This window comes from Lissotriton vulgaris, chromosome 7 (genome assembly GCF_964263255.1).
Source record: "Lissotriton vulgaris chromosome 7, aLisVul1.2, whole genome shotgun sequence".
NCBI classification, from domain to species: Eukaryota; Metazoa; Chordata; class Amphibia; order Caudata; family Salamandridae; genus Lissotriton; species Lissotriton vulgaris.
The window spans coordinates 1,306,882,644-1,306,899,259 of NC_141695.1; the positions used below are offsets into that span (position 1 = coordinate 1,306,882,644).

At 44.4% G+C, this 16,616-nt stretch overlaps 1 protein-coding gene across 1 annotated transcript in view; it reads left to right on the plus strand.

Moving 5' to 3' along the window:
- Nucleotides 1-16,616, plus strand: part of PFAS (phosphoribosylformylglycinamidine synthase) — a 371,702-nt gene that overhangs the window by 87,595 nt on the left and 267,491 nt on the right. Inside the window, exons 4-5 of the mRNA XM_086931905.1 lie at nt 5,243-5,348; nt 6,040-6,226. Of these exons, the coding sequence (XP_086788031.1) occupies nt 5,243-5,348; nt 6,040-6,226 (293 nt within the window). The remainder of the gene's footprint in view (nt 1-5,242; nt 5,349-6,039; nt 6,227-16,616) is intronic.

Below are 16,616 nucleotides of genomic sequence, written 5' to 3' on the forward strand. Positions count from 1 at the left end.
TCAAGGAGGCTAGGCGACCAACTACAAGAGCGTGCTATGCAGCAAAATTGAAAAGATTTGTTATTTACTGTAACAATAACCAAATCAACCCATTAGCTGCCTCCATACAAAACATTATATATTACCTACTGCATCTTCAAAGATGCAACTTAGCATACTCTTCAATAAGATTACACCTAGCTGCTATAGCGGCATACCTTCAAAACTGGCAACACCTTTCACTGTTTAGAGTACCAGCAATCAAAGCTTTTATGGAAGGTCTTAGAAGGGTGATGCCTCCAAGACACCCTCCTTCCCCAGTCTGGAATCTAAATATAGTACTTACCAGACTTATAGGACCTCCCTTCGAACCACTACACTCATGTGAACTGCCATTCTTAGCGTGGAAAGTGGCTTTCTTGATTGCCATTACCTCACTCAGACGAGTTAGCGAATTACAAGCACTAACAATTCAAGAACCTTTCATGCAAGTACATGCTAACAGGGTAGTTCTTAGAAGAAACCCTAAGTTCATGCCAAAAGTAGTATCACATTTCCATATTAATCAATCTATAGAACTCCCAGTGTTCTTCCAAAATCCACAGTCAGTAGCCGAGAGAGCCCTACACACACTAGATGTAAAAAGAGCTCTACTTTACTATGTGGACAGAACAAAATCATTTAGGGAAACAAAGCAACTATTTGTTGCTTTTGCACCACAACATAAAGGGAATCCAATATCAAAGTCAGGAATAGCCAGATGGATAGTTAAATGCATTCAAATATGCTATCAAAAGGCTAAACACACTTTAACCGTCCCCCCAAGAGCACACTCTACAAGAAAAATGGGGGCATCCATGGCTTTCCTAGGGAATATTCCTCTTGAAGACATATGTAAGGGAGCCACATGGACTACCATACACACTTTCACAAAACACTACTGTGTAGACGTGCAAGCAAAACAGCAAGCTGCTGTAGGCCAAGCTGTCCTCAAAACTCTTTTCCAAACTGCTGCAGCTGGCACAGGTGACCACCGCTAGAGGAGATACTGCTATACAGTCTATGCACAGATATGAATTCAGCAGCCCACATGCCTCGAACGGAATATGCTACTTACCAGTATGCATCTGTTCTTGGCATGTAGGGCTGCTGGCATTCATATCGCCCGCCCTCCTACCCGGTGCCTGTCGCAGCTGCAGCATTATCTTTTGCATGGCCATCTCTTTCTTTACTATCGCCATCTCTGCCACAATGGCGAAAAACAATCTGAGGATGGAGAAGATGCCCATGCGCACTGTAGTCCAGGGGAGGAGTCACCTATCTTGTGATACTTCGAAGTCGCTTTCAGGACAACAAAGTACGATCATCCGGACCTAACACTAAGTGGCGATCTATGCACAGATATGAATGTCAGCAGCCCTACATGCCAAGAACAGATGCATACTGGTAAATAGCATATTCCTTCGGCCTGCCCGGTCAGTCTTTGGGCCACAAGGTCACCGCCTCTCACCATGTGCTGCGTCAGAAATGGCCCTGCATCCACAGTGGGGAAGGATGCCCCGAGGCGAGCACTACAGGCGTCCTGCTGCCGTTCTTGCAGTCATGTGCGTGTCCTCATGCCTCGGGTATCCCCCCTGCGGCTCCCCCTTGCCAGATCCAGCTGCCGAGGCCCGAGTGTCATTGGCCAGTGTATTTCCCTTACCAGCGTTGCAGCAGTGCCCGGAGGGAGGGCCCACAGAGCTCAGTTGCTAACCGGTTGCAGCAGTGTGTGGGGAGGCGGGTCCGGCTGAAGTGTGCCTCCCCCTCCCGAGGTCCGGGGCTCACCGCTTCTCGCGCCGGGACCGTAGCTCTCACCGGCCTCAGGCGCCTCAAAGAGCCGCACGTCGCCGCACGCAGTCCGGCCTTAGGATCACTCAGGGCTGCAGCTTGTGGCCTCCCTCGCCGCAGGATTCCCCTCCGCCGCCAGCCCTCCGCCGCCAGCCCTCGCCGCAGCGCCTCCGAGCGCAGATTAGGCCACCGCAGACTGCCGGGACACGGAGGGTGCTATAATTCGCACTTTTTAGTGTTCGAGTCTAAGCTAATGAAGGATATTTTTTAATTTTGTAGGGCAGCGACGCGGAGCTATGGGGTTACGCGTCCGCCATTGTCGCCGGCAAGCTCCGTCCCCCACCAGGGCTGCTCAAGACTTCATCATACCTCCAAGGTCTGCATTAGGTCTGCCAGGAGGACATTCAACCAACACAGCATTCATACCCTCTAGGTCACAGCTCAGCGTGGACCGCACATCTGAGTCGTGGCGAGACCTCAGTTGCTCCAGGAATCCCTTGAAGGGTGGCCTCATCATGCAGATTGCCCCCGGATCTTTCTCAGGCTGGTCACAGGATTTGTTAGAGCACGACTGATGCGGCTGCCATCTTGGCCACACCCCTCATGTACATGATTTCGTCTAATTTGCATTTGTTGAATGTGGACTGGGAATTCCAAAGTCCAGGTGTGCTTCAAACTTATTAGAAATCTTAGGTGGCGATCCATGAAACAGGTCTGTTTCCCCTCAGGACATTAAGTGAACATTGACGTAAGTGGTCTTCAAATGATAGATTGGAAAGTCAGATTAGCCAGGGTGGACACACTCTGTTTTTTGAGAAGCCAATTTGGATCTTTTTCCTTATTCTGATTGTAGCACAGTAGTAACTAAAACAAGGTTTTAAAAAACTGTGATAAGAGGTTTGCAAATCCTCAATCCGATTACTGAGGCTTTCTAACTATAGGGCTCATAATAAACAGTTGAGTCAACAACCGCCAAGCAACTGCATTGATGATTGGGGAAGAGGTAATGATGGGCTGTTTAGGAAGAGAGTTTTTGCGTGTAGCATTTTGATGTCTTTATTAGTAGCAAGTTCATATCCAGACATCTACAGATTAGCCTACTACCATTGACTCAGAGCCACAAAGCGCTCACTGAATGGATCCGAAACTGCTTCAATGCCTCCAAAGAAATCTTTGCCAAAGTGTAGGAATTTGTTTCATGCCACCAGCTCCACTACTATCACCCCTTCACCGGACCTCTGTTCTCATCAATGTCACTACTTCACTAACAAAATTAACACCATTTACAAAACTTTGCATCTCAACCTGACATCTCCTCCCTTGCTATCTTCCACTCAGATGACAGACACTCCGGACACCACCCAGACCTGCTGGCCAGGAATTACCACACTGGAAACTGCCAACACGATGTGCTCCATTTAATTGGGAACTTTAAAACGTCCAATCGACAATCAAATCTCGATGTCCAAGAAAGTCAACATGGTCATTTCAACCTGCCTCTACACTCTTAAGCTCCTCAAGAAAGTCTTCAGATGGCTAATTTGAATGTCTGTCACACAAGCCCTAATCACCAGCAGATTGGACTACGGCAACCACTTTGTCCGCATCAGTGCACTACTTACCAAAAGGGTCAATATCGTACAGAATACAGGAGCCAGACTCACTCTCAAACTACTACTTTACACACACAAACACCTCAAGGAGCTCCACTGCCTCCCTATCTACAAATGTGCCCTCTTCAAATTCCTCACGCACCCCTACACAGCACTGTACAGTCAAGACCCAGCATACCTCAACAGCTGCAACCAGTTCTACACACCGACCACACAGCTCTGCTCAGCCAGCCTTCTCCTACCCCTGATCCACTGAATTCACCAAGCTATGATCTCCCTTACCACATCACAGCTGCTTCTTAGAATTCTGCATGATACTGAAAACAATATCTTCCTGTTTGATATGTGCTATACAAGTAACCATAACCTAGCATGATGTTGTATTTTGGCATAACCGGTTGAGAGGAAGGTGGACCGGCACTTGAGATTTTGTGTTCCTGGGAGTACCATTGTGTTACTATGTCCAATCTGCTAATATATTCTTGGGTATGGGAATGCCCCTGCATGGTATTCAGACAAATACCCCTTCCTTTTGTGCCGGACTGGTTGTATATCTGATATCCTGCATTAATTTTGGCCCTGGCATCACGGTCTTCTAGCATGTGTGCAGAGTCCTAGGCCCGTCCCTGACAGTAGCTCTTTTAGCAACGCTTAATTTATGAAAAGGTAAGTGGAAGGGCCCATCTTAGGATGCCACTGCATCTTGCACCACCTATTGCCCATGCCAGGGCTGCTAATAGTACCAAAACAACTACTAGCCACCACACTCTTGCAAGTCTGACAATTCAAACTATTCCAGTCACCCAAAGATTTAACATTTTTATGTATATTGGATGATTAAACAACAACCATTGTTTTGCTCATCTCAAAATTAGACAACAGCACCACCATGTGGCAAACTGTCATTAGAACCGGTGCTGAGAATTAAGTGCTGGTGGCAAGCACAGGAGACCACCGGCTCAAATTAAGCATGTCTTCTAGAGGACCGAAGACAACTGTCCCTGCCCTGGGTTTAGAGCATATATTGCTGGTGGTAGCATTGCATGTTTTGTGATAATATATAGCTGCCCAAACCTCTAAATCTATGTTAGTGATTACTCTTGTATAAAGTTCCACTGTTATGATACCCATAACTTTGTGCTGAAATCATGTGTATATATCAAATCACTGTGCAAGTTTGGTATGCATGTTTTACATGAGTGTAGTGTTGTGTGTATGTATGTATGTGTGTCTGTCTGTCTGAGAACTGAAGCTACTGGGATCCATTTTGAATACCCCTCATTGACATGGCACAAGATGGACGGGGTGGTGAGGACAGCTTCTCAAGACTGGAAGTGTATTTATTACCTGCATTCCTGTGACTGAAGGGTGGCGATTCATGCACAGAAGCAGTAGAATGGAGACAGGGCTACCTATATGAATACCATGAAGACTTGGTTACCAAGGGCCTCGCCGATCTGTTTGGCAACAATCTATCCCGTTCGACTTCTGTCTGCGGTGCCTATGGGTCTAATGTGTGTCTGTTTACTGCTGTCAAAGGAGGCTAAGTGCTCATTTGTACCCCAGAGCTAGTGAGATGGTGTAATGGATATTTCATCTCACATGAAGCTTACTTTTATCGCTTGTTGTTTTGGCAGCTCTGATCACATTTTACTTTGTTTCAGTAGATGCATTCTGTTCTGATAGGCTATACTTCTAGAGCCGCAGATGAAGTATGACATCCAACTCTGAAATAAAATTCCAGCATCTACACAGACTGTGATTTCAGTCCTTTTTTTATTTTTCTGATTTTAAAAATCTCTTTTGTCCTACGATCATGGCAGATTGAACTTCTCCACTGCTTCATCGACCAATGCTGTGTCTGTTTGTCAAGCTGTCGGCCTCAGCAGTGTGGATCGAATTGAGTGCTCACGAAGGTACCTGATCAAGGTGAGATGTGGGTGAAGGAACAACTTGTGAGTTGTCCTGGGAAGAACTGGGCTAGCCGCTTGGATAGGCACTTATGTCTGAGACACTTTTTGACATTTTTACATTAACTTTTATTAAACATTTGAGTTTACAACTTAGTTTATAAGATACACCACTGATCTTTATATCTTGAGATCTGTTCATCATTGACTTTAATAGTCTCTGTGCTCGGGTAGGGCTTAATTTCTGAATCGTCTAATGCACTTCTATCATTACAATGTCTGTGGGCCCATTCATCTAGAGTGATCATGACCATACTTCTCATGTTTGAGATTAAAGAGTTATGATGCACTCTTAAAGTATCAGTAGAGTGAACAAACTCATTGAGCCCACACACTTGAGCATCACCTACTAGAGATGAGGAGGGAAGAGAAATAAATAAGGTAAACACAGAAGCGAGATGGATTACATATATGTCTAAGCACTGAAACAGTGGCTATGCTTATGGAGAGTAACAGAGATTTTCTCAGTTTTAGTTTACAACTGGTGAATGGTGTTGCTTTTGCAATGAAACATGTTATAGAAGGTAGACAAACTGAGTAATTATGTAAGTGAGCTCTAGAGAGTGCTAGGTTTTAGGAGGTTACATGAATGGACTATTGGACTTGTTCCATCCTCTGACATTCTTATTTCACATTTTCTTTCTTGCCAGTGTCAGAATCGTCCCTCTCTGTTAGAGGCGGAAGCCATTGTGGCTCCCCTCTATGACCGCATGACAGAGTGTTGCTATGATCAGCCTATTGAGAGCTTCGACATCACAGCAAGACCTGAGAAGGTGTTTGAGGTAGACGTGCTGGGCCAAGGCCGGGCAGCACTTGAGAAGGCTAACAAGGATCTTGGTAAGAAACCATCCTCCCCACAGTGGTGAATTGACTAAGTGGGCAAAGGGGTGCAAATGACAGAAATAGTTGTGGTGTTTGCTGTGATGACTTTCTTAGCTACATGAGCGATGTAGCCCGTGTACAGGATTTTGTGCGGAGGTGGAATGAGGCTGGGGTTAATGTGGTAGGGCGCAGGTTAGGATCAGATTAATCTGGTGGGATGCCTATGGATTGAGTTGAACCTAGAGGGATGAAAGCATGGCAGAGTTCAAGATAACATTCCTTTGATAAAACTACTCTACTGCAACCTTTTAAATGCTCTGATGTATATATTCAGTTAAGGCCCAGTCATAGACTGATTATGTTCCTTCTCTTCTGAGTTACTTCCCACTTTCTTCTACCACCTTCTATTACACGTGCTGCTGTCTCTTTCCTCATAATATGTTCTCCTCTGGCCCTTTCACATACCATGATCTTCACATTTCCTTTCCATTTTGGGCTAATCTTCCTCTGTCTTCATTCCCCTTCTCTATCTTTTGCCCCAATCTGACTTTACACAGTGTCTATGACTTCTATCCACCTTTTTTGTTTGCTGTCAAGTGTTTCCCTTCTCCATCCACCTTTGTTGTGTTTCTTTACATTGAAACCCTGTATTCTCTTCTTTCTCTCCTAATTACGTAAGTCTCCTAACCCTCCACCATACACTCGCATTGTTCCTTCTTCACAGGCCTTTTAACCAAGTCAAGTCAAAAGCACTTTATTCGATTAATAAAAATCATAAAAGTATACTATACAATAATAAATAATGCCAAATTTACATCAGTTTCAGTTTACAATAACAACAAGTTAAAAAAATGAATACCACGTTAAAATCATCAATTCATTATTTCTTAAAAAATCATAAACTATGGCACTATTATATCGTATTTGCCAGTCTAACTTTCCTGCAGCGAATAGATACCACAAGAAAATTTGTAACACCAAACATGATCACAGGGAGTTCCATTAATTGCAGGTAAAGTAGAGCTGGCTTAGTTTGTAAAAAACCCTTATTTTTTAAAAGTGGGAAAATAAACTTTTTCCTACCTATATTGTAAAAGGAACAAAAGAATATAAAGTGCATCGTGTCTTGGCGTGAATGGCCATCACATTTACAAGGGACCGCATCCTCAGGCCTACACCACCCATTAGGATCAGATAAAAACCAATGAATTTGATTGAAACGGAATTTCGTTATCAACCAAAGATGAAAAGGAACCGTTATAGTACTAAGGTATGGTTGGATGGATAGTCGAGATGAGTAGGAAATGAGCCCTAACCGTAGGTTTATTTAGTTGAACAAATTCCCGCTCCTGCTCTCTAAGCTTAGTAAAATTAATTTTAACCCAGCTTATATCAGCTTTTAACAGACCCTCCGGGTTTGTGAAGATCTCCGGGCGCCCCAGTTCCCTGGTAGTTGTTTTAATAAAAGACAGCCACTGGATTTCCTTTGCTTTTTCTAGTTTCATACAGTCCCTTATAGTCGCATGATTCAGAGTGAGTATAGGGTTCAACCATGTTTTTATCCATAATAGAATAGGGGCTATGCTTATAGTGTCTGAGATATAGCCCATCCCTAGCTCTTGATGGACCGCAAAGGTAGCTGTTGATTGGGGGAGAGCTAAGAGGGCCCGGAGGAATTTATTTTCCTCTTTCTGGATAAGCTCAGGTTGTTCGTACCCCCATATGCCAGCCCCATATCTTGCAATTGAGATGGACTTAGCTGTGTAGATGGATAGGATTGCTTCACATGGTTTCCCCCCTAACCGCTTCGCGAAGCCTAAAATTGCAGCACATAAATTGCCTTATACTCTTCATCTCTTCTCTTTTAACTTTTGTGTCTATTTAGTCACACGGCCTAAATTGTTGCCTTGGTGGTACCTGAAAGCATACACTTGTATTTGTTTTAGCAATGTAACCAAATAAGCCACAGTGCTTTTGGTACTATTTAATGCAGTCTTACATTGCCTGACCCGCTCATGGTTGAATGAATTTAATGGACTTAGTGAAAGAGCATTGCAGATTACCCATACAGGGAGACAGAACTTTGTAGGCTGATTGCTCTTCCTTACTGGAAACATTTTATAATTCATCATAATGAATAATTTTTGAAATATTTGTTAAATAATTAGACTATTAGGGTATATTGGAGCCTGAAAATTGTTGTAGGTCTATATAGATAATAACGATTTCAAGTAGTTTTCTGTAAAATCGTTGTTCACATTTTACCAAACATTAATAGACACACTTTACGCTTTAAACATTCTAAGATGGCAGTCAAAGTTAGACATAGAGTGAGCTGATGACTGACATTTTAGACCTTTCAGCGATATCTGCTGTGCAATTCCCTCCTGTGCTGCAGTGACCCAGGTCATGTTCAGGCTCCTTTGCCGCTGTTGCAGAGAAATTAGAAGCAAGCCAAGAACAGAGGAGAAAATGGACCACCCTAGTTACAGGATAGGGCATGAGGAACTGGAAAGTAAATGCTCTGTCTTTGTGGAGTGCATGAGGTGTGGCAGTTCTCTCTGACTCGGAGTACCATCAGACTGGAGATAAAAAAAACTGCAAATCCTCGGAAGTAATCCATCTACATCTTTGCTTCTACAATATCTAACAATATCTCTACACACAACAAGCTTGCACCATAATTTTTACAGTTCAAGAAAGATATGATGGCCTATCTTTAAGAGGCATATTTTATCCACTCCCTGCTTAGGTAACAACCTGCCTTAGTTTATTACCGGTTCTGTTTTTTCTTGTGCACAGTAACTTCCTCTTTAAGGGCCACAGAAACACATTTCCTGGCATACTAGCAAACGTTTTCTCCCAGATGCATTATGGTAAATGAAGGGCATTTTGATAGAGACTTCTAGCCACAGGTTCTTCACCTTTTGAATATTCCCCAGGAGTCAGATTGGATCCGGAAACTTTATCAGCAGTGCCTCTGCCTTCTGGGGCGTGGCACCTGCTGCTCCTCACTGACCCCATTGTGCTGTGGAAATGATGTGGGGCCTATATAGCTACCACCCCTGCACGCTGATGTCATTTCCTTTCTTTCTGCACCACCAGGTGCGGATCCGGAGTGCTCGGGCCTTCACAATCTCCACCTTTATGCTTGGAGATTGAGCAGGGACAGCGTAACACCTTCGACCTTCCTCCCGAGGTGATTGGTTGTCATCTTGGCAGACAAACATCCCTCAAATGAAAACTGTGTACTCCTTTTGGGACAAATTTCTCGCTAGGTGCGGCACATGTCAGAGTTACTCCCTCCAGGTAAAGTTACCTGAAGTTCTTTTGTTGGTTCTGGCAAGGCTTTGCTTTATGTACAGTTAAGGAATCTCTTTCGGCCCTTTTGGCTTTCTAAGAGCTGCTAGATCAACCCTCATTCTTTAAGTCACCAGTTGTGATGCAATTTTCAAAAGGGCTTTAATATCTATTTCCCCCTTCTCCCTTTGTATAGCCACAATGGGACATTAACCTGGTCCTGACTTCATTTTTGTGCCATCCATTTGAGATACTTCAAACCTTTCTCTTATGCGTCCTTACCATTAAGACTGTGTTCCTCCTCTCCATCATGTCACCATGGTGAGTGAGTGAGCTTCCAGCTCTTTGTGTCCATCCACCATACATTATCTTCTTCCCAGTCAAGCTGGTTCTGCGAACTCTGGCATCCTTCCTGCTTAAAGTTGTGACCCCATTCCATGTTGGTCAAACCATCAACCTTTCGGCGTTTATGCACCTCCTCGCCCCTCCAAGGAGGAGTAGAGACTCCATCACTTGAACCACAAGAGAGTGCCTAGCTTATACATAGATTGTACCCAAAAATACTGGGTCGGTTATCAGTTCTTTGTGGGGTTCTCTCGAGCAAAAAAGGCAAAGCAGTACAGAAGAGAAGCAGCTCCACTGTATCGTGCTCTGCATAAACATCTGCAATACACTGGCTAAAAAGCAGCCTCCTGAAGAACTCATTCTACTAGGGCCAAAGCTGCTATCACTGCGTTAGCATGCGTTGTCCCTGTCCTAGACATTTGTCAGACTACGTGGACCACCTTCCATATTTGAAGCACCATTGCCTGGACAATCGGGTTCAATGAGATCATTCTGCCCACCCTGTCCTGCAGGACCTCCTGGTTTGAGTTCATTCACAGACCCACCTCCAAATACCTATGGTATCTATTCAAAAGGTGAGGAATCTGCAGCTAGAAGTCTCTAGCAGAAGAACAAGTTACTTATCTTCAGTAATGCCTTTTTGTAGCGATTCTATGTAGCCACAGATTCCTCACGGATCCTCCCCTTTCTCTGATGGGACTATATTCTTTAATAAGAACCCAAGCCTAGGAATCTGCACTCTGTCTACCATTTCAGCCACAGCGTCTGGGCGTTCGTACCGTCTCGAAAGCAACTGATGGCAGCGTTTGAGAGTGGCGCCTATATAAGCCCTGCACGTCACTTCCAAAGTGGAAAATGTCACTATGGAGCCGCAAGATGCCACCTTCTGACACACAGAGGTACTGCTCAAAAAGTTTCCTGATCCAGTCTGATGCCTATAAAATATTCTAAAGGTTAGGAATCTGTGGCTAGATATTCTCCACCAGAAAGAGAGTCAACAAAGGTTAATAACTTGTTTGGTAACTCTCTTTACATACAAGTATTGATTTGTTCCCCATTATTGCCATAACCAGTGCTGTATATCCCTAGGCATGTGCATCTATATTATTACCCTTCCTCAGCGGGGAGAAACATGTCAGCTTGAGGGTGCTTGGAAAAATTGCTTAAAGTCTTTTCAGATTGAGTAGCACTCTTGGAGTGCAGGTGCATCCACAGGGGCTCTTCAGCCTATTTTCCAAGGTAGAGTCAATAAATGGGGAGGGGCACACGCTGCCCGGCATGGCATCACACATTTTCTCCCAGACCTTTTATGGCAAATGCGATGCTTTCGAACGGTCACTTCAGTTTAGTCACATTCATTAGCAGCGACGACCACTTAAATACCTTTGAGTGGTACTTAACCTGAAAAGACTTTGAACAGCATTTCCAGACTCCCCTAAACCACTGTGTTCCTCCATGTTGGTGTACAACAAAAATCCAGAAACATATGTACATAAATATGCAACACTGGCTGCACCAAAAGGGGGAACACTTCAATATCTGTGAGTAAACTAAAATGACATAATGCAGTACATTTGCAACAACGCTTCTGGGAGAAAATGGATGCTGGTACACCAAGCAGTGAAACAGTCCAGTGGGTGAGAGGGCAGAAATGGCCTTTCAAGTACAGATAAAAACATCTCACTGTTATTGTGCTAACATGAACACTTATTTAGTAACCATTGGTAAAACCAATATTTCTGGATTTAATGTGCTAATGCATGCAGCTTTTGAACATTCGAGTGAGATGCACGGTAGGGATGCAGAAGAAGGGAATATAGGGAGCTATAGTTGTGAATTAGTCCCTCATGCGGGTGAGTGGAGGAGGAAGAATACACCAAAGCAGCGAATAGCATTAAGTGAGAGACAGAGAGGGAGACTACTGGGCCCAGCCAAGACACTATTGACAATCTCAAACTAATGAGTGAGGGGTTGGTGGAAGAAAGTTGATGGTTGAAAGGGGTGGACCCTAAGCCCACTCTGTATTTTGCAGGAGGTCTGTTAGACTGCTTTTTTAAAACCTAGATCTAAGAAAAAGGGATTCTAAAACACCTTACATTCCACAACAATGAAAGCAGCAGCAGCTGTATTTGCCTGAAGAGACACAGAAACGAGCAGCGTGCTGACTCTCCTGTTGAGGATCCCAGTCGTAAGGACTCCCGATTAGAGGATTCGTGTCCGGTTCCTCCGATTGGGACTCCAACATATGAACTGTACATAAAGCATGGAGTAGGTCCTATCACGTATAATGAAGTATGGATAAAATACACCCGCAAGGATGGTGTTTTAAAATGGCCCCAATATGGTAGTTTTGACGCAGAAATTTTAGATAACCTCGAGGTCAAACTATTCAAGAAGAAAGCCCGGCCGGCGATGTTTGACTCTTTTCGCTTATGGCGCAAAGAAGCCAAACAGAAAGAAATAAAATTAGCAAAGAAGAATAAAAGAGGTATGTCAATGGTGCAAGCTGCCATTGCATACAGGGATAATGAGGAAGAGCAAGAAGGTGAACAAATGCTCAGGAGTAAGAAACTAGCAGTAGATAAATGCTACCCGATGTTGCCCCATGAAGGACAAGATTCGAAGGGAACACCCGAGAAAGATCCATTAATGTCCCATTTATTGAATTCACCACCCCCGTATACATAGAGTATTACTGGACCCCCGAAGCGTTTTGTTATACCGCGCCCCGGCGCACGAAATGCAGCTCTTGCACAAGCACCAGCTCCTCTTCAGCTGGTTCCTACCTCTCCAGCACTGCCCTCTCAAGGGCCGCCGCCTTTGCTACATACTCCATCTACTTCTTCTACAACTTTGCCTACTGCTCCAACTGTTTATCCTGATACTACTTCTGCCACTGCTTCGACTTCCTCTGCTATTGCCTCGACTTCCTCTTTACATCAGCCTGTCTTTTCCGGCACATCTGCCTCTCCGCAAGCTTCTCCTTCTGTTCGACAGAGTGGCAAGTACTGTCACTGGTCTGTTCTCACCTTTCTTTGGGTCGCTTAAAACGACCCCTAAAACAGGACGTAGACAGTTGCGTAGTCAACTGCCTGATTACGAGGAAAGAGAAGTGCTGAATGAGTTAGCACGCAAATGGGTTACTGACACTGTTAGATACGATGTTCAGCCTGTTATGGAGGTCTTCCGACAATGGGATGCACCCACTCAGAGATATGTATTCGAGGAAATGTGCGTATACCTTTGCGAAGACTTGGAGACAAATGATCCCAAACGCAAAAGGCAGGAATTATTTCATATGCGTTTTAAGTTCTATGAAGGCATGATTGTAGGTGCCGACGTTGAAAAATCAATAGATTATTATCCTATAGGAGTAAAGGAAATGTCTCTAGATCATTGTACGAAGATGACGTGTCAGGTAGGAAAAAGGCGCGACAGTACCCTATGAGAGAAGTTCCTCCAGTTTGGAGGGAAGGTGATGCGAATGCACATCCACCCGTTCCACCGCATTTCCAGCGTGTATGGGTACATGTCCCCTGGAAAAGATCTGAAGTTTTAGCACTCAAGCAGACATTACCTGATCCACGTAAAAATCCTGCTGGGTACTATAAGGAGTTATCACAGACTGCCAGCCCATGTATAATGAATTTAGCAGATGTAGACATGTTGTTTGGGAACGTCGTTCCGCAGCCTCTATGGAGTAAAATTCGTCATACAGATCATGATCAAGAACTAGGCGACACATGGGCTAATATTACTGCTACAGATGCTAGACAAATTGGTGGTTCTAAACCTGAGCCTTTAGTAGCTGAACTTCCTGGTAGAAATATCACGTACATGAAGACCTTAATGCCTGAATTGCGTGTACATTGGGACAAGTTGTCTGCGTGCAAGCAGAAGAAAGATGAGAATGTGTCTGACTTTTTCACAAGGTTTGAAGAAACTTTCGTCGATCATAGTGGTCAGGATGTGGCTACCGAGGGTGGCCAAAGATTGTTTGTAGACAAATTTGTACATAATTTGCTTCCTGAACTGTGCAATAAACTGAAAGATTCAGAGAGTGCTTGGGCCGTTTCCACGTCAGCGCAGATTTTAGCTACCGCCCAGTACTACGAAAATAGACGCAAAGACGAACTAGATAAGGCAGACAAAAAGACTAAAGATTTAAAAACTAAGGTTCTTCTCAAGCAAGCCTATCCGCCTCGTACTGCTAGTCAGCCCAATTATCAACAACCACAGCAGCATTCGAGAAACCCACAAGGGAACGAGTTTTCCCATCAGCGTTTGCAGTACGGCCCGAATCAGTGTGCCTATTGCAAAGAAGAGGGTCATTTCAAAAATAATTGTCCAGCTCTGGCGCGCCGCCTAAATGGTGTTTCCGGTGCAAGAGGTAGAGGTGTTCAACAGGCTCCTAGGGGTAGGGGCCGTGGAAATTTCCCCCAGAATACCGCTTCTTTTCCGCCTCAGAATTCTATGAATAGCTTTGATCAACAGAATAATGCGTCTTCTAGGTCAGCTCAGTACTATGCTGATGACTATTACGCCGAAAACGAGAATGAGAGTAATAATTGCTAGGACTGCCATGGACAAAGAGAGGGAGTTGTTTCAGTTCCAGTAGATCAGAATGGACCTTATGTCGAGGTGAGTACATCAGCAATGTCAGAGCCATTTCTGCTGGATACTGGTGCTACAAAAAGTTCGATTATGCACTCAAAACTTCCTGGCGCACCTTTGTCTGGCGAAATGAATGTTTCAGTAGGTTTTTCTGGCGCCCCGGTTAGGAACCCGATTTCATGTCCTATGTCCCTTTCTGTTGGCCCATGCGAATTAGAAACACCCCTCATCCTTACAACAGGTGTTGGCGAAAATTTGTTAGGTTTGGATTTGTTAAAGAGATTATATGCTACTTTGTACTGTTCTCCTTCCTGAGTACAACTTACACTTGGTAAGAAAGTGATTTCTCCAATGTATTTGGCAAAGGAGAATATTCCAATTGAATTGTCATCTCTTCCAGATATACTTTGGGCTAGTGGCTCTAATGATGTAGGTCGTTTGGAGATAGCACCGTATGTCATAACATTGAAAGCCAATGTTAGGTTGCCACGTATTCCCCAATACAAGATCTCTAGCGAATGTGAGCAAGCATTGTTGACGATTATTTACGATCTGATTGAGAAAGATGTAATTGAAGAGACAACAGGCAACATTTGTAACAGTCCTATTTTGCCTGTCTTAAAGCGTACTGATCCTTCGCAGCCACCTGTGTACAGGTTTGTGATTGATCTCAGAGAAGTGAATAAGATTATTGTACCACAGTTTCCAGTTGTCCCCGACATTACTGCCTTATTGACAATGGTTCCAGCTTCAGCCACTTGGTTTTCGGTGATTGACCTGAAGAACGCTTTCTTCAGCATCCCGATTGCTGAGGAGAGCAGAGATATTTTTGGCTTCAATCTAGGCGGACGAAGCTTCCGCTTCAAGCGCGCTCCTCAAGGCTACTGCGAAAGTCCATCAATATTCAGTCAGGCTCTGAAAACACAACTAGACATGATTGTCCTACCTGATGGTTCAACTCTGATACAGTATGTGGACGATCTCCTGATCGCTGCAGACACTGAAGAAATTTGCAAGCAAGCCACATTTTCGTTATTGCGTCACTTATGTGACATGAAGCACAAATTCTCTCTTTCAAAACTGCAATTTTGTCGACAAGAAGTGACCTACGTAGGTCACATCTTATCGAAGGAGGGAAGGAGACTGACCCCAGAAAGAATACAGGCAATTGCAAGATTGAGTGCCCCCAGGACACAGAGAGAAGTTCGGGCTTTCTTGGGCATTACATCGTACTGTAGACAATGGATACCGAATTTCTCACTACTGGCTAAACCTTTGCTGGCACTACTCTGTAAAGACACACCCGATCCTATGCCCTGGTCTGAAGGTTGTCAGACAAGTTTCCACGAGTTGCGTGATGCATTGTGTTCGGCTCCTGTGTTGGGCAACCCCGACTACAGTAAGCCTTTTACATTATATGTCCATGAGAAGGAAGGTTGCGCATTATCAGTCCTGACGCAATACTTTGGGGACAAACAGCGCCCATGTGCGTATTTCTCAGCGACTCTAGATCCTGTGGCTAAGGCATTACCAAGTTGCTTGAGGGCCACTGCTGCAGCAGCTGTCTGTATTCGACAGTCTGCTGGGTTAGTCATGAATAATACTCTGATCGTTATGGTCCCACATGCAGTAGACATTTTACTAAACAGAACAAAAACACAGCATTTAACTAGTGCTCGACTGTCCAGCTATGAGTTGACACTCTTAGCGAGTCACATACCCATAAAGAGGTGTGATACACTCAACCCCGCTACGTTATTACCCATTTCGGCAAAGACATGAGATTGAAAAACATGATTGCTGCTTTAGGACAGAAGAAGAGACAAAAGGGAGAGTAGACTTGCAGGACACTCCCCTTCCTGAATGTAATGATACTTTATGGGTTGATGGTTCATGTTTCAAGTTGCCAAATGGTGATACGACTGCAGGATATGCCGTAACGACATTGCACACTATTGTAGAGGCCGCACGCATTCCCCACAATTCTGCGCAAGCAGCAGAGTTAATCGCACTTACAAGAGCGTGTGTGTTGGCAACAAGAAAGCGAGTGAATGTGTATACTGATAGCCAATACGCCTTCGGCGTGGCCCACAGTTTTGGAAGATTGTGGCGTGAACGTGGGTTCCTGACGTCACATGGTGCAAAC